The 15843-nt window shown below is 34.7% G+C and overlaps 1 protein-coding gene across 3 annotated transcripts in view; it reads left to right on the top strand.

Annotated features, from left to right (window-relative positions):
• RYR2 (ryanodine receptor 2) overlaps nt 1-15843 on the top strand; it is a 721805-nt gene that overhangs the window by 596613 nt on the left and 109349 nt on the right. For all 3 annotated transcript variants that reach the window (XM_072755910.1, XM_072755909.1, XM_072755907.1), the window contains 7 exons: nt 484-544; nt 1758-1996; nt 3467-3548; nt 9023-9153; nt 12277-12597; nt 14025-14265; nt 14666-14753. In XM_072755910.1, the coding sequence (XP_072612011.1) occupies nt 484-544; nt 1758-1996; nt 3467-3548; nt 9023-9153; nt 12277-12597; nt 14025-14265; nt 14666-14753 (1163 nt within the window). The remainder of the gene's footprint in view (nt 1-483; nt 545-1757; nt 1997-3466; nt 3549-9022; nt 9154-12276; nt 12598-14024; nt 14266-14665; nt 14754-15843) is intronic.

Here is a 15843-nt window from a genome sequence, read left to right as displayed (position 1 = left end):
AACCCAAAACATTCAGGCAGATGAATCATCTTAATTCAGCTGAATGGAATAAGAAAGCAGAGACACGGATAACTAAAGGGGAATTAAATTTATTAGACTATTAGCTCACCTTTTCTCATAAACATAGGAGTTCACTTTAAAAGTTGACATACAATATGATTTAGAAAGAAGATGAACCAGTATGGGGAGGTGAATATATTTGAAGAATTTAGTTTAAACACTTCAGCCTGGCGCAGTGCTTTGAATGCTTCTTGAGTATGTCAGCTCTTTGATGAGACATGCTTTATTGCTTTTCTACTTACATTTGCATAACCACTTTTGAGCAGAAAAACTGCATGATTTTAAACTTGACTATCAAAAAATCCTTTTAATTGAGTTATTACTGGGTTGTACCATAGACTAATTTTTGGTACACAAATATTCTTAGAAAAGAACAGTGAGAAATCCTCAGGGCAATTTGACAGCATTTTGTTTCCTCTTTAGGAAATGATGCCACATCAATTGTCAACTGTCTTCATATTTTGGGTCAGACTTTGGATGCCAGGTAAGAGGGTATATTTTTGTCTAAATGACTGTAGTAATGCTACACAAGAATATTAAGACTCACTTTGTCTCTAGATTTTATTCTTTAGAATTATAATAAAGGCTTAAGTGTGGGTGTGAAAAAGTATTTTGTAAATTACTAATACAATGGCATTTTATTTTTATGATCTTATATAAATTATCATTCAAATTTCAAGTAATTTCTGTAGCATCTATACATGTCACTGAGAGTTGAATTGGGAATGTATGTGAAGTAGAAATGGTAAGCTCCAACTTTAGAGGTCTTAGTAGCTTCTAGGTGTGGTACCCATGCTCCGCATTTGTGGTAACATTTAGCTTTATAGGAACAACAGGGTTTTATTCTTATTTTACAGATGAGAGGAGTGAAGCTTAAGATTGCATAGTAAGTGTGGAAGTAGACCAATTCCTAAATGTGTGTACTTTCTACCCTGAACTCCTAGCAACATGACTGGAAATACAACAGGTTGACTAAATATGAAATCAGTATATCTCAGAGGGTCGATTCAGCCTTTAAGCCATACATTTATTTCATTTATTATCCAGGATAAATCTAAGTAAAAGTTCCTAAATGTCTACTACAGAGTATATTCTATGATGCTGTTTATTTTTACATTGAAAATTTTATGTGAGGTGTTTTGTATAATAAATTAGGAAAATAGATGCTATTATACACTTTCAGTTCTTACTATAAACAATGGTATTAGAGGGTCACTTTTGTACAAGTTCGGCCTTTGGAGGCTCATTAAGCTGATTGCTACACTTAAAGCACAAAATATCTAGATCATCTGGTGACTGGGTTTAGCTGGGATTAAATGCATCTTTCATACACATTGCCTAAAGAAACATTCTAGTTGTGTTAGATTTGGGATCAACTAAACTGGCTCAGAAGCTGTGATTTGTTAGAGAATAAAACAAACACTCTCAAATTTTGAAACCACTGGTAGAAAATACAAAACATTAGCACTGATCTGGGTCCTGATTAAATTGACCATGAAGGCATTTTGGAAAGGTAGTGCATTTTACAGAGCTATACTGCTATAAATTCAAGTGCACTGAAAAAGTTGAGAGTGAATTAAAAAAAAAGTTGACTGAGTGAATGTAATGGATCAACAAACATAAAGCAGAAGCATGTTTTATTTGTATTCTACTTTCTCCTGTTTCATGATACATGTTCTCCCTTCTTTCGTTCCTAGGACAGTGATGAAGACTGGTCTGGAAAGCGTTAAAAGCGCCCTCCGAGCTTTTCTAGACAATGCTGCAGAGGATCTGGAGAAGACCATGGAGAATCTCAAGCAAGGCCAGTTCACCCACACCCGAAACCAACCCAAAGGTGTTACTCAGATTATCAATTATACCACGGTGGCTCTGTTGCCGATGCTGTCATCATTATTTGAGCATATTGGCCAGCATCAATTCGGAGAAGATCTAATATGTATGTAAATCTATTACTTAGAGTCTCCTTATCTAATAGTACAATGAAAACTTGTAAAGGGCCCATCTGGTTACTCAAACCCTGCCTATCCATTAAAATGCACTCCCCCCCCCCCCCACCCCAGAACATTAGGTTGACATCTGAGTTACAGAAACCATTCTTATAGAGATAGATCCCTGAATCACATGGATTCACAGAAGGGACCAGTAAGATGGTGGCTGTGCGCAGTCACTTCCACCTTGCCGAAGTGCAGGTTCCAAATTTTACTATTTCTGTGTTCTCTCTTTCCATGGAGTTTTTCCCATGCAGTTTGACCATGGGACATGCAACATTAAATGTTTTCAAATCACCTCTGAGCCACAAGTTGTGTTACCAACAAATATGAAGACAACTGACACAAAATCTGCATCTCAATCATTGGTCCACTGGGGTGGCCTGCATATTTTTGTTTATAGGTTTCAGTCTATTTTAATGGGGGATTTCATCAGCTGTTTTTGCCTAGAATTCCATAATGATTAAAAATATGCACAGAATGCTCAAAACAATGTTGAAAAAAATAATATCAGGCCTGTCCTGATTTCCTGCTCTCCTGCTGATGTGAACATGAAAGGCAATGTAAGAAGCCCATGTTAAACGGTCAAGTGGGTCTTGACTGCAGCCACACCTGCTCAGACCCTGAACCTTGTCGATCTCCCAGGTAAAACATAGTGCTGGGTGGAAACCCCTACATTACTCAGTGGGTAACACAAGCATTACCCACAAAATATTTCCTTGAACCATTGTAGGAGCATTGCTTACTGGGCAATGTGGACATGGAAACAGGTCTCGAGCACAAGAATGATTTCTCCATTCATGTCATGATAGATTCTCCAGGAAATGGTAAAAGAGTTGGAATTAGAAATCCAAGGTTCCTAGTTTGTTTGTTTGTTTGTTTGTTTTGCCTCTTAAAAATGTCATAATGGATCGTAGATCATCTATAAGGTTTTATTTTATTTTCTAGCCTCACTGTAGAATTGACTAACTTATACCTTGAATGTCAGGTCAGATATAACTTACCACCTCCTTTAGCATTTTTAATATTATTCACGTAGGTGTTAAAATAAAAGACACAGTCTTTATATACGTTCAGAACAGGGAGACAAAATCTACCTATTCTTGCAGATAGTCTTGTGCTTAATTTTATTCTTGAAGAAATCCTTTTTTCTTCTATCTAGAGAAAAATTATTTTTAAACATGGTCTTGAGAATGTTCTAAATAATTATAAACATTCTTTAGAATGTTTTCAGCTCCTTAAGGATTTTGAGAGAATAGTTTTTATATTTCATTTACATACGTGTTTGTTCTAATTTTGTTTTTTTAAATGTTAAAATATTAGTATGCCCTCAATATGGAATTTTGGTTTCAGGCTAAACTTTCTTAGGACAACATATGAAAACAAGTGTTTTTGTTCTTATTTTTGTTTTTCCTTAGTGGAAGATGTACAAGTGTCATGTTATAGAATTCTGACTAGTTTATATGCTTTGGGAACCAGCAAAAGTATTTATGTGGAAAGGTAAGATTTTAAAAATTTAGCTTTTAATTAGTAATTGTTTCAAGTGTTCTATTTATTTCAAGTCTTTTTCAGTTTTCCCTTAGTTATAAACTAAACAGCCAGATTAACATATTGGATTTCTTGGGAGTAATTGAACAATTGTTAAGCTAAATTTGAATTGACATAATAATAAGAGTCAATCAAGTTATGTTAAAAAAACAATAAACCATAATGGTAAAGACCATATTTAATGTAAAGATTAACAGTGTTTATGAATGAGTTTTATGAAGATACCTACTAAAACACTTTCTTATTATATATCTGAAAAGCAAAATAAGCATGAATATAAGCAGTTATTAAAATGGGCTTTTTTTTTTTTTACATTCTCACATTCAAGAGGAAGAGATTATCAGGTGATGTGGACAGTTCAAGATAAGGTCTCCCCAGTGCATTTAAAATAAGAGGTCATCGGTGGCTACAGTAAAAGTTTTCTGTGAAAAAGAGAAAAAAGGCAGTTTTTAAGTCTAGACTAAAGAAAATGACATTCAGAGAGATGACTAATAAATAAAATAAATAAATGAAAGGATATTCCGGTGGAATAATATTGAAAAGATGTAAATTCTCCCAAAATTAATCTATGATTAATTATAAGACAATTTCAAGTAGAAATCTGTTTTTTATTGAACTTTATGAAGTAATTTGAAAGTTCATTTGAAGGAATAACTAATGAGGCTAGCCAATAAAATTTTGTGAGAGGAAAACAGTAATGGAAGGGTAGTCATTTGACCTACCAAATATTAAAGCTTCTATATCATCAATAATTAAATAGGGTGGCAAGTGCATAGAAATAGGAGACTAAGTCAATGTAAAAGGATAATTGAGTTCACACTGCATGGTTTTTACCTGAATTTTTTTTCAAGATTAATTTATTTATTTTGGAGAGAGAAAAAAAAGAGACATGATGGGTGGGAGGAGAAGCAGAGGAAGAGAGGGAGAGAGAAAATCTTAAGTAGACTCAAGCTGAACATAGAACTGACCTGGGGCTTAATCCCTCAACACTGAGATCATGACCTGAGCTGAAATCACAAGTCAGGTGCTTAACCAGCTGCACCCCGCAGGCATCCCTTATCTGCATTTTTTAGTTAATCTCTTTTTTCACATGGGTTTTTTTAGGTTCAAAATATTTTATACTACAGAAGTTTTATAATTTATTGAAATGTTACTTTATTTTTGACTGTAGGCTTTTTTTCATTTCCATAAATAATGCTAGATCTGTGATCATAGTTTTCTATATATATATTTATTTTTATTTATTTTAGCTGTATTCTCAGAATTTAGAAATGTAGGTTAAAGAGTAGGCGTATACTAAAGGATTATGAGTCTTCTCAGAAACTGATTCAGTTGACACTGAAGTTTTACAAGAGAATCCTGCTTTCCTCACATTTTCCTCATTTCTGATTATTATTCTTTTTACTATTTAAAAATATAATAGTTAAAAATGGAATCCCATTTCTCTTTTCAAATGCAATTTCCTAATTCCCAATTCCTAGCCATTTTGTGTTTTCTTTGCCATTTTTATTTCTTAATTATATGAATTTCCTTTCATGTCTGTTGTACATTTTTCTATCAATGTGTTGTCGAGTAATGAATTTTTATGTATTAAAACTATACACCTCTTTCCTGTTATTTCTACCATCTGTGACTTTAGCATTTTCATAACTTTCTAGTGATTATCTAGAAAAATACCCGTAAAACAGGTAAAAACTGTATCTGTAAAACTAGGTACAGATAATGTCTATGACATGGGAATTTTAATTGTTATATAAACCTATCAGTTATTTCATGGGTTTTTATTCTTCTTAGTTTAATATTTTTAGATAGGTTATACCATGCTCATAACAGCTAAAAATTCAAACACTTACTCTTAGGTTTTTCATTCTTCAATTGTTTAAATTTAGCCTTTTAATCCTTTGCTCACTCAAAAAATATGTATTAAACTCCAGATTCTGTGATACAACACTAAGCAAGATAGATCCTTACTCTCAAAGAGCTTATACCTAATGGAGAAACAAACAAAAAAAGCAAGCGAAAAATGTAATATTGGCAGATTTTCATGTGTGAATAAACACACAATAAAGAGAATAACACAGAGTACTCAAGAATGTATGTTTTAGAACATGATTTTTTAAGATCAGAACTTTCCTCCATTTGACAGAAGGCAGATAGTAGATAAATCAGGTATAAAGAGCTTCCATTTCCTCTATGAAGTATGCCTCAGCCAAGTGATGGCTGAGGAAAGAAATGGACGATGTTTGAGGAAAGTAGAAAAAGTCTAAAATGATCATCTCTGGAGTAAGAAGGGTATTTACTAGAAATGATTCTGAATTTCCTATTCCTCTTTAGTGTTACATGGAACACAAATTAAATTTTTAAAATCATCTCCCACATGGAAAGTATTGATTTTTAATAGAAATGTAATTGACATACAATGTTGTTAGTTTCAGGCATATAACATAGTGATTGGACAATTATATACATTACTCTGTGCTCACCACCATAAATATACTTACATGTGTCACTGTGCAACATTATTACAGTATTATTGACTGTATTCCCTTTTCATCTTTTCCTCTCTTTGACTTTATTTTTTTAAGATTTATTTATTTGAGAGAGAGAGAGTGTACAAGTGTGAGAGTCAGGTAAGGGTTAGAGGCAGAGAGAGAGAGAATCCTCAAGCAGGCTCCTCTCTGCAGAGCCCTATGTGGGGCTCGGTCCCATGACCTGAGATCATGACCTGAGCTGATATTAAGAGTCAGATACTTAACTGAACAGGCCACCGAGGTGCCCCTCTGTGATTTATTTTGTATCTAAAAGTTTGTACCTCTTAATCCTCTGCCTGTTTCATTCATCCCCCAACTCCTTGCCCAAGTTATGATTTATTAAATATGTCTTTTATCTGCTGATTTAAAACAAAACTTTTATCATATACTGAGGTAACATTTATTAAATCATATTTCTAGAATCTATTCAGTTCTATTATTTGATTTTGTAAATGATTAGGTCAGTAGCCTGCATCCTGAACTGCTAGTAGTTTGTAATACATTTTGATATCTGGTAATGCAAATTCTCTCATTACCTGAGCAGTGCTGATATTGTTGTTCTTCTTATCTCTGTATTTTTTTTAATAAAATTTGGGGTCCTTTTGTTAGGTTCTAAAAAAAAGATATATGTTTTCTTTGTTTGCAATTATAAAGCCATTTGGGGAGAATATAAAAATGAAAATCAAAAGATGAATAAAAGATATTTTGAAAAAGAAAAAGTGACACTGTGACTGAGAAAAATGTGGATATTGAAGTGCCTGAGCAACTCTGTCAGTTAAACATCTGGCTCTTGATTTCAGCTCAAATGGTGATCTCAGGGTCAAGAGCTCGAGCCCTGCATCAGACTGTGCTCAGCGCATAGTCTGCTAGAGATTCTCTCCCTCTACCTCTGCCCCTCCCTCTACTCGTGTGTGCCCTCTCTCTCTCAATGAATAAATAAAGTCTTAAAAAAAGAAACATGTAGCTATTTTAATGAGAGTCCTTTAAAAAAATTGCTATTTCTAGAATACCAACACAAATGATCAGAGTTGGTCTGAGAATTACTAATTGAATCAACATTTTAAAGTAAATTATTAAATAGGCTCATATGAATTTTTAACAAAATGAAAGGACTTGTCCAGTAAGATGTAAGGGAATAAATTTCTTTGGTGTCATACATGAAACATTTTAGGGTATCAGATTTTTGAATAAATATATTCTCATTATTTGTAAACACTTACGGAACTCATAATATGTGTCAAAAATTTTGCAATTCTGGGCAGCCCGGGTTGCTCAGTGGTTTAGTGCCTACCTTCAGCCCAGGGCATGATCCTGGAGTCCTGGGATCGAGTCTTACGTCGGGCTCCTTGCATGGTGCCTGCTTCTCCTTCTGCCTGTGTCTCTGCTTCTGTCTCTCTGTGTCTCTCTCATGAATAAATAAATAAAATCTTTAAAAAATTTTTTTTGTAATTCTGTGTCCAGAATTATTTTTAGGCAAGGAAAGCAAAACATAAAAAGAGTGAGTAATTTTCCTGTAGTGATACAAGTATTAGGAATTAATTTGGGATTCAGGTCTGTCTGAATCAAAGCCTGTACCCTTTGTAATTTTTTGATATCCTAAATTACTTTTAATAATGAAATATTTTTCAGTATTTGAATTAAACTCTATGTTTATAGATTCTCTATGTTGTTCAGTGTTATTCTATGAAGGGGTATTTTCTCTTAGCTGACTAAATGTCCAATCATCTTTAATTAAAATATTAGGGGCATTATTAATTTTAAGCAATCATATATGTTTCAGGCAGAAATTTAGAACTACCTAAGTGAATTATTTAGTCTTTTCTCACTTAGATACATTTTATTGACTTTGAATATAAAACATTTATATAAAATAATTTAAGGAGGTCATAATATATGAAATAACTCTCATATTGTTCTATATTTGATAATGTCCCAGTGAATCCTTGGATTACATAGGTAACTGAGGGAGAGAATTTTTGTCAGTGGCAGGGGGAACTTTGGGTCATACCCTGCACTGAATCAATTCATCACAGAATGATTCCTTAAACCTCTTCCTTCCCTAAAAATGATGAGTGAATTTTGAATGTTATTAATAGTTTTTGGTATTTATTATGTCTTAATATTTCATAGCTACCCTGAAATTACTTATACTAGTAAATTTTCAAAAAATTGTACTAGTGTATTGGTACCAGTACTTTATTTTTTTAATGTTTATCAATGCATTTATTCACCTAGCAGGAATTCTTCAGGTCACAATGTTTAAGAAAAAAAAGATGGATGGGGCATCTGGATGGTTCACTGGGTTAAAGCATTTACCTTCGGCTCCGGTCATGATCCCAGGGTCCTGGAATCGAGTCCCACATTGGGCTCCCTGCTCAGTGGGGAGCCTGCTTCTCCCTCTCCCCCTGCCACTCCCCCTGCTTATGCTCTCTTGGTCTCTTTCTCAAATAAATAAGATCTGAAAGAAAGAAAAGAAAAAGAAGAAAGAAAGAAAGAAAGAAAGAAAGAAAGAAAGAAAGAAAGAAGAAAGACAGAAAGAAAGAAAGAAAGAAAGAAAGAAAGAAAGAAAGAAAAAGGAAAACAGAAAGAAGTGTCCAAACTTTTGGGGGGATTTGATAGGGTTTTTCTTGTGATTTTGGTCTTCTTTTTTTTATTTTATTTTTTTTTATTTTGGTCTTCTTTTTAACAATAGATAATTTAGCCTTTTTTAAATGGTAGGGACTTTGCTATTGAAGGCATATGATGTTTTGTGATAAAGAAATTGGATTTTGGAGTTAATTTTGTTATTAGCACTATTATTATCCCTCTTGTAGGTTAAACTGGTCACTTTTAGTATGGCTTCTTCAGTCATCCACTTGGAAGACATTAAAAAATATAAATATTTTCCACTTGTAGGCAACGTTCTGCATTAGGAGAATGTCTCGCTGCTTTTGCTGGTGCCTTTCCCATAGCATTTTTGGAAACTCATCTGGACAAACATAACATTTACTCTATCTACAATACTAAGTCCTCACGAGAAAGAGCAGGTAATACAGAAGCATGTTCACTATTTATGATACAAAGTTGAAACTTAATGACATTTACTGTATTTTCCCATAGTAATTTTTTCTAATGGGCCATTTCAGTTTATTATCTCCAATGCTATTTGTTCTTAAATGTTATTATTTGGATTTTTTGAATGTTATATATTATCCCCATAGTGTCTGTGTAAGGAAATTTATTTAATTTCTTCTCAGGTAATGAGTTGCAAATTAACACTTTTAAGAATAAGACAAAATAATTAGCAGAAATGGAAAAAAATAGGTCAATCCGATTTCTGATTCAGTTATCTCTTACAGGTGGTCAGCAAGCATATGGTGTTCTCATTTGTTCCATTTATGGATTTGTACCCTTCAAGTTTTTTTGTTCACCAGATACATCTATCTTATTGGGACAGGTTTATTCCATGTGATTTTTTTCTAATAGTTTAGTCCAATTATTATCATTTTAAAAACCTATAAATCAGAGACACAATTAACCAATGACTTAAATTTGGGCCTTAGCATGCATATTCTTAAGATTTTTATGTCTGTATGTAAACTAGGCATCTATAAATATAATAGGCCTTATGTACTTTTCACTTGGGAAAGGTCTATTTTTCTGAGTAGCTAGGGTCATTTTTTCTACTATCCTAGTTGAGTAGCTTTTAAAGCCACCGCTGATGATTTCAAGGGTTGGTCTGTGAGAATCTATTAGAATTATTTACTAAGATTTGAATTGAGTTGAATAAGAAATAGTTAACATAGCAGAAAGTAGTTGTTTCTCTAACCAGTTGTTTAAAGGAAACAAAACAGAGTACTCAGGGCCTGACCAAGATATCCTCTTGTATCGCTTTTTGTTTGATTTCCTCAAAGTCTGATATAGTATACTGTATTTTATTTGCTTTCCAATGACCCTAAAGAGTTCTCAAAGCTTGGGCAGGAACTATTTGCTGTTGACAAATGCATACCTCTTTGTTAATGAGATAATTTCTTTGTGTAACTAACTTGTGTTTTGGGGGGAGCTGCTGGTTATACTGATTTTATAATACTTTTTATCAAGTAAGGAGTCTTTAAAACACTTGAATCATCACTATTTAATTTCCCTATTTTATAATTCTCATTTTATACAACAGAAAGTCAAAGAAAAATATTTTAAATGTGATTTAGCAATATTTCTCTGCATAAATTCCACAGTATATTTGTAAATAGTAAAACATGGTTGAGCTTAGGCTATTAATCATCTGTGTAAACCTGCCTTACTAAGTTGTCTAATTTAGGATTTTTGATTGATTAATACTTTTGTTCTGAGTACAGAATGAAGCATATTTGTTATTCATTCCAGACAAGAAAATGCACAAAGCAGATAATTTACCTGCTTTTATTTCTGTAACACATTCTTTGTGTGACAAAGTGAGTGAACTGGATCAAATGAGTCCCTTTTGATCATGCTTTAGTCACTGGTCAAGAAATCTTGATGTACACAGGGATGCAGGAAGGGGATTTGACACAAAGATGGGCAAAACTGGAGACTTTCTCTCAGGGAGTTTTTAGCTGCCATAGGAAAGGGACTGAGAGACATATGTGATCAAATTCAGAATAAAGACCACTCAGGACTCCAAAATGCAGTTGTTAGCTGAGGACCCCGGGGAAAGACTTCACAGAGTTGGTTCACTAGGGATCCTGAAATTAGAAACACTGAAACTCTGATGCATTCTGTGAAACTTCAAGCCCTCAGGGGAGAAAAGTCAGAGGGGAAGAAAGGATGGAACACTAGGTAAAGTAGGCTTTCTGTGTCAGGGAAGGAATGGGAACAGTATCAAAGCAAATGGAATCCTTTTATGGGCTTTAAGAAGAGGAGTAACCTGGGGAGTTCACCCTTGTAGACATCTGTCATGAAAGAAACTGGGAAGATGAATGGGCATGAGTCACCAATTCAGAGAATGGTTATGGTAATTTAGGAGAGGTGGGTTTGAGGAAGGCCCTTTGGATGGAGGATGTGGTTCTGAGAGATCCTGGAGGCCCCATCCTGTTGTGTGGAAAACACAATAGCTTTACAGCCTAGATATTTCTTTTCAGTTTCTAGGGCAGGAGACTGACTAGATAATGTTGTCTTCACCAAGACTTGCTCAGGAGGTGGGAGGAGAGGAAAGGTTGAGTTTAAATTTAGATCCATTGTGTGTTAAGTTGCTTTTGAGACATTCCATATTACAAGTAGAAGTTTTAAGAAATATGGCCTTGAGAGTTGTTAGCTTATAGCAGAAGCCATTGGAACGGCCAAAATTACCCAGATGAACATAGAAGGTGAAAAAAGAAAAGAGAATTTAAGTTAAATCCCTAAAAACAAAAAAACCCATACCAACAACAACAACAACAACAAAAAAGCGAAACAGAACAAAATAACAACAGCAAAAAAACTAACAACAACATTTAAAAGTCCATCAAGGAGCAAATAACCAGGAAAGGACCCTGACAAGTTCGGAGGGAGTCAGGAAGACCAAATGCATTCAATCAAATGAAGGAAAAAGGAATTTGGGTAGTGATGGGAAAGCCTCTGGAACAGTTAGTGGGGTCAAGGCTTATGAACAAGGGAAATCGATACAGTGGGAAGCAGAGGCCTTCATTTCTGGAAGCTAAGTAATGCACAGGAGATCTGAAGCATAGCCACAGGCTGCTGGGGAGGAGATGCTACAGAGCAAGGGGTTCAAGACGAGACCGGAGCGAGGCCCCTGCAGTGGGGCAGGCTCTGCTCTGAGAACACTGGCCAAACCATGAGCAGAGAGTTCAAAGCTCCTTGTGCTGAAAATGGGGGAACTGACAGTGTGGGATAGAGCCTACAGAAGGCTTGTGGGCAGACACAGTTGATATTCTGGTTTGCTCTGAAGTAGAAGAAATGGTCATTTTATGATCTTAAGGGCATGATGATAGGATAGGAACTTGGGAAAAAGAAAGTTTGAAATACCTGTCATGAATAAGAGGGATGGGAGCCAGGTGAAGGCATGCCAGGTCTTGCTGCATTTTGAAGCCCAGCATGAAATGGATGCTTGTGTCAGCTAGAAACAAGAAATCTGGCTGTCACTGTCAGTCAGTTCTTTCATTGAACACAGTTCATTTTTATGTGTGTTTCTCTAGCTCTTAATTTGCCAACTAATGTGGAAGATGTTTGCCCAAATATACCATCTTTGGAGAAACTCATGGAAGAAATTGTGGAATTAGCTGAGTCTGGCATTCGCTACACACAAATGCCACATGTAATGGAAGTCATACTGCCCATGCTTTGCAGCTACATGTCTCGTTGGTGGGAGCATGGACCCGAAAACAATCCGGAAAGGGCTGAAATGTGCTGTACAGCCCTGAACTCCGAGCACATGAACACACTTCTGGGAAATATATTGAAAATCATATATAACAACTTGGGAATCGATGAGGGCGCCTGGATGAAGAGGTTAGCAGGTAAGAATTGGAAAAGAAATGCACCACTTGAATTTGTATTATTTCCAAAAGGGCTTGAAATCAGAAAACTAGGGGTGTCTGGCTGCCTTAGTCAGTAGAACACATGGCTCTTGATCTCAGGGTCATGAGTTCGAGCCTCACATTGGGTGTAGAGATTACCTAGATAAATAAATTTTTAAAAATGAAGTACAGAAGACTTGGGTTTTCCTATCTTAGTCTTTATTAATATTTTCTTCACTTCTCAAGAACTATTAAAATATGATTTCTGTCATGCTGTTCTTTAAAAACATGTATATTTAATCAAGCATCAGATAACTTGCTATATCGTTACAACTTTTTTGTTGTTGTTACAACTTTTAAGCAAGTTGCAACAACTGTTCCTGATTGAATAGTCTCTGTAAGATTAATCAGTAAATGTAGCCATAAAAACTAATGATTCTGTAGACAGAGACAAAAATAAAGATGGATTTTGAAACAACCCTGTTTTAGCAATTCATCCTATTAGGAGTGGGGGAGAAAAATCAAAACATGCAGTCAAAAATTTGCATTTGTTTATCTATCATTGCATTTACATTGGATAATGGGAAGCAATTTTTAAAAAAGATTTTATTTATTTATTTGAGAGAGAGAGAGTGACAGAGTATAGATGGGGTTGAGGGAGGGGAAGAAGCAGACTTCCCGCTGAGCAGGGAGCCCAATGTGGGACTCAATGCCAGGATCCCCAGATCACGACCTGAGCTGAAGGTGGATGCTTAACTGACTGAGCCACCCAGGTGCTCCAGGAAGGAATCTCAAGGATGAAAAGAAGGGTTTTTAAAAAATTGTATTCAGAAATAAATAGATAAATAAAATTATTCATTTATTTTAAAAACTCCAAAGTAAACACCAATGTCTTACTCATTTGGGTAGGGTATTTTCTCTTTTATACATTTATTATTAGTAAATGAAAAAACAGTGTCCTAGCAATCTAATTCTCCCATTGGGACAAGGATGGGGAAGCAGAAATTATACAACTGGATGTACTCCCATGATTATTCGGTGGTACATATTCCTTGTAAAGAAAGGGCCATAGGAACCTTTTCCATTTGGGGATTTTTCTTCTTCTTTTTTGTGAAAATAATTGATTTCTGAAGTGAATGGACATGTTTCTGAGGTTTTTTTTTTTTTCTATTCCAAATTAGCTGCCAATTAAAAAAAAAAAACAAGAAAGCGGATCAAATTCAATTCAGTAATCATTTTTGAACAGCAACTGTGCAATTAGGTTTGGGACTCGAGAAATAGAAGTGGCATGGGCTGAATCCTGAAAGAAGCCAAGTGCTGGGGGTAGAGGATCCAAAAATCATGCTACAATTGTAATTATAGTCTATCTTCATTTTAATGAATGTTGATGCAGAGCAGAATATTAATGTCTGTCTGTCTTCAAACAGTTTTTTCACAGCCCATTATAAATAAAGTGAAACCTCAGCTCCTGAAAACTCATTTCTTGCCATTAATGGAGAAACTCAAGAAAAAAGCAGCAATGGTGGTGTCTGAGGAGGACCATCTGAAGGCTGAGGCCAGGGGGGATATGTCTGAGGCAGAACTTCTCATTCTTGATGAGTTTACCACACTGGCTAGAGATCTCTATGCCTTCTACCCACTCTTGATTAGATTTGTGGACTATAACAGGTACGGTATTCAAAAGTGATTATTTCTCTGATTCAGTCATGACCTTGGTGGGTTCCTATGTCCCAGTGGAATTGCTTCATTGACTATGTGATGAGCCTATCCATGATTGTGACATTACCAAATGTTTATAGACAAGGTGATTTTCACCAAAAGCATCTCAAAATTACAGTGGAGCACGCTACCTTCTGCAGGTAAAAGTTAGCAGTTTGACAGTTGCAATGTTTAAATTGTTTTAAATGTTAAACAAATGTTAAACAAATATACTCTGAAGCTACTTATGAGCTCTGTGGGCAGCACTCTGGTTCTTAGTTTACTGGGTTTTAAATTTAACAATGAGTGGGTGATTTTAAAAAAATTAACTTGAACGAATAATTGATAAACCATTTATTATGTAATCTAGGGCAAAGTGGCTAAAAGAGCCTAACCCAGAAGCAGAGGACCTTTTCCGCATGGTGGCCGAAGTATTTATCTACTGGTCAAAATCTCACGTAAGTAGGAAAATATCGACAGTGCTTCCTGTTTGGTTTACATTAAGGGCTTTCAAGTTTTTAACCAATTTTCCAGTCCCCTGAGTAAATACCTATGATAATGTTTCTCAAGCTTGCTTCCCTAGGTATCACTAAACTGGTGTGAAGAGAGAACAGTTTCACCTGGGTAGTTTGAAGCAATATAAAGCTTTTGAGTTTGAGAATTTATATTCAGAAAAAAATCACAGGAGTTTTTAGTTGCACTCCATAATTTTTTTTTTTCCGTTTGCCCCTATATCTTAGGGAGCCCTCACACCTAGTTTGAAAAATGCTGAAATGGACTTTTGTTTTTCAATCACAAGATACACTTGTTTACTTGTAAATGTACTGCTTCTTTAAATTGGTTCCAGCAGGCACACACTTTTTTTTCTACAGGAGTTTAGTTTTGCTCATGTTAGAGTGAAATATAGCTCCTGCCGAGAGTCATGTGGATAGGATTTATAAAGTGCATCTTTAGTGAATTTTCATTATTTTGTATGTTGCACGTAGAACTCTATATTTTTAAATCTGAAAAACATTTTAATAATAAGAACAGTATAGTATTCTGTAATTATTTCAAATAACTAGCAGAATACAGATAAGCAAGCATTTGTTATCCCAAGCGATTTCAAAAGCTTAGAATTTTCGTGTCAATTATAAGTCGATGGCACTTTGTAAATGGGAGACTCCGAAAAAGTAAAAATAAAACCTCAACCTCAGCTTCACTATTTGAGGTGACTTCCCAATTTATTTTATCAAATTGTTATACAAATTCTATTACTTTAGAAATGTCATATTTTTTTGAAAAATAAAATTTTCTTACTTAATCTTTAAGATAATAAATACTGTTTCTTGCTTACCTCTGAGGAGTCTGTCAAACTGGATACCAAAATGTATATAAAATGTAATTACACTGAAATAATATGTGGAATAATGTTTTTTTTAATATATGCATTTATATTGTCACATTGACTTTAATTTTCTATGATATCTAAAATTCTTTTAGATCCTTTATGTCCCTCTAAATAAAAGCAAATGGTTTCTGAGCCTATGTAACTCATGTTAAGGGAGT

Source organism: Vulpes vulpes, chromosome 4, assembly GCF_048418805.1.
Source record: "Vulpes vulpes isolate BD-2025 chromosome 4, VulVul3, whole genome shotgun sequence".
Lineage (NCBI taxonomy): Eukaryota > Metazoa > Chordata > Mammalia > Carnivora > Canidae > Vulpes > Vulpes vulpes.
The sequence above is the reverse complement of the archived record's forward strand: the minus strand, read 5'-3'. Positions and strand labels throughout refer to the sequence as shown.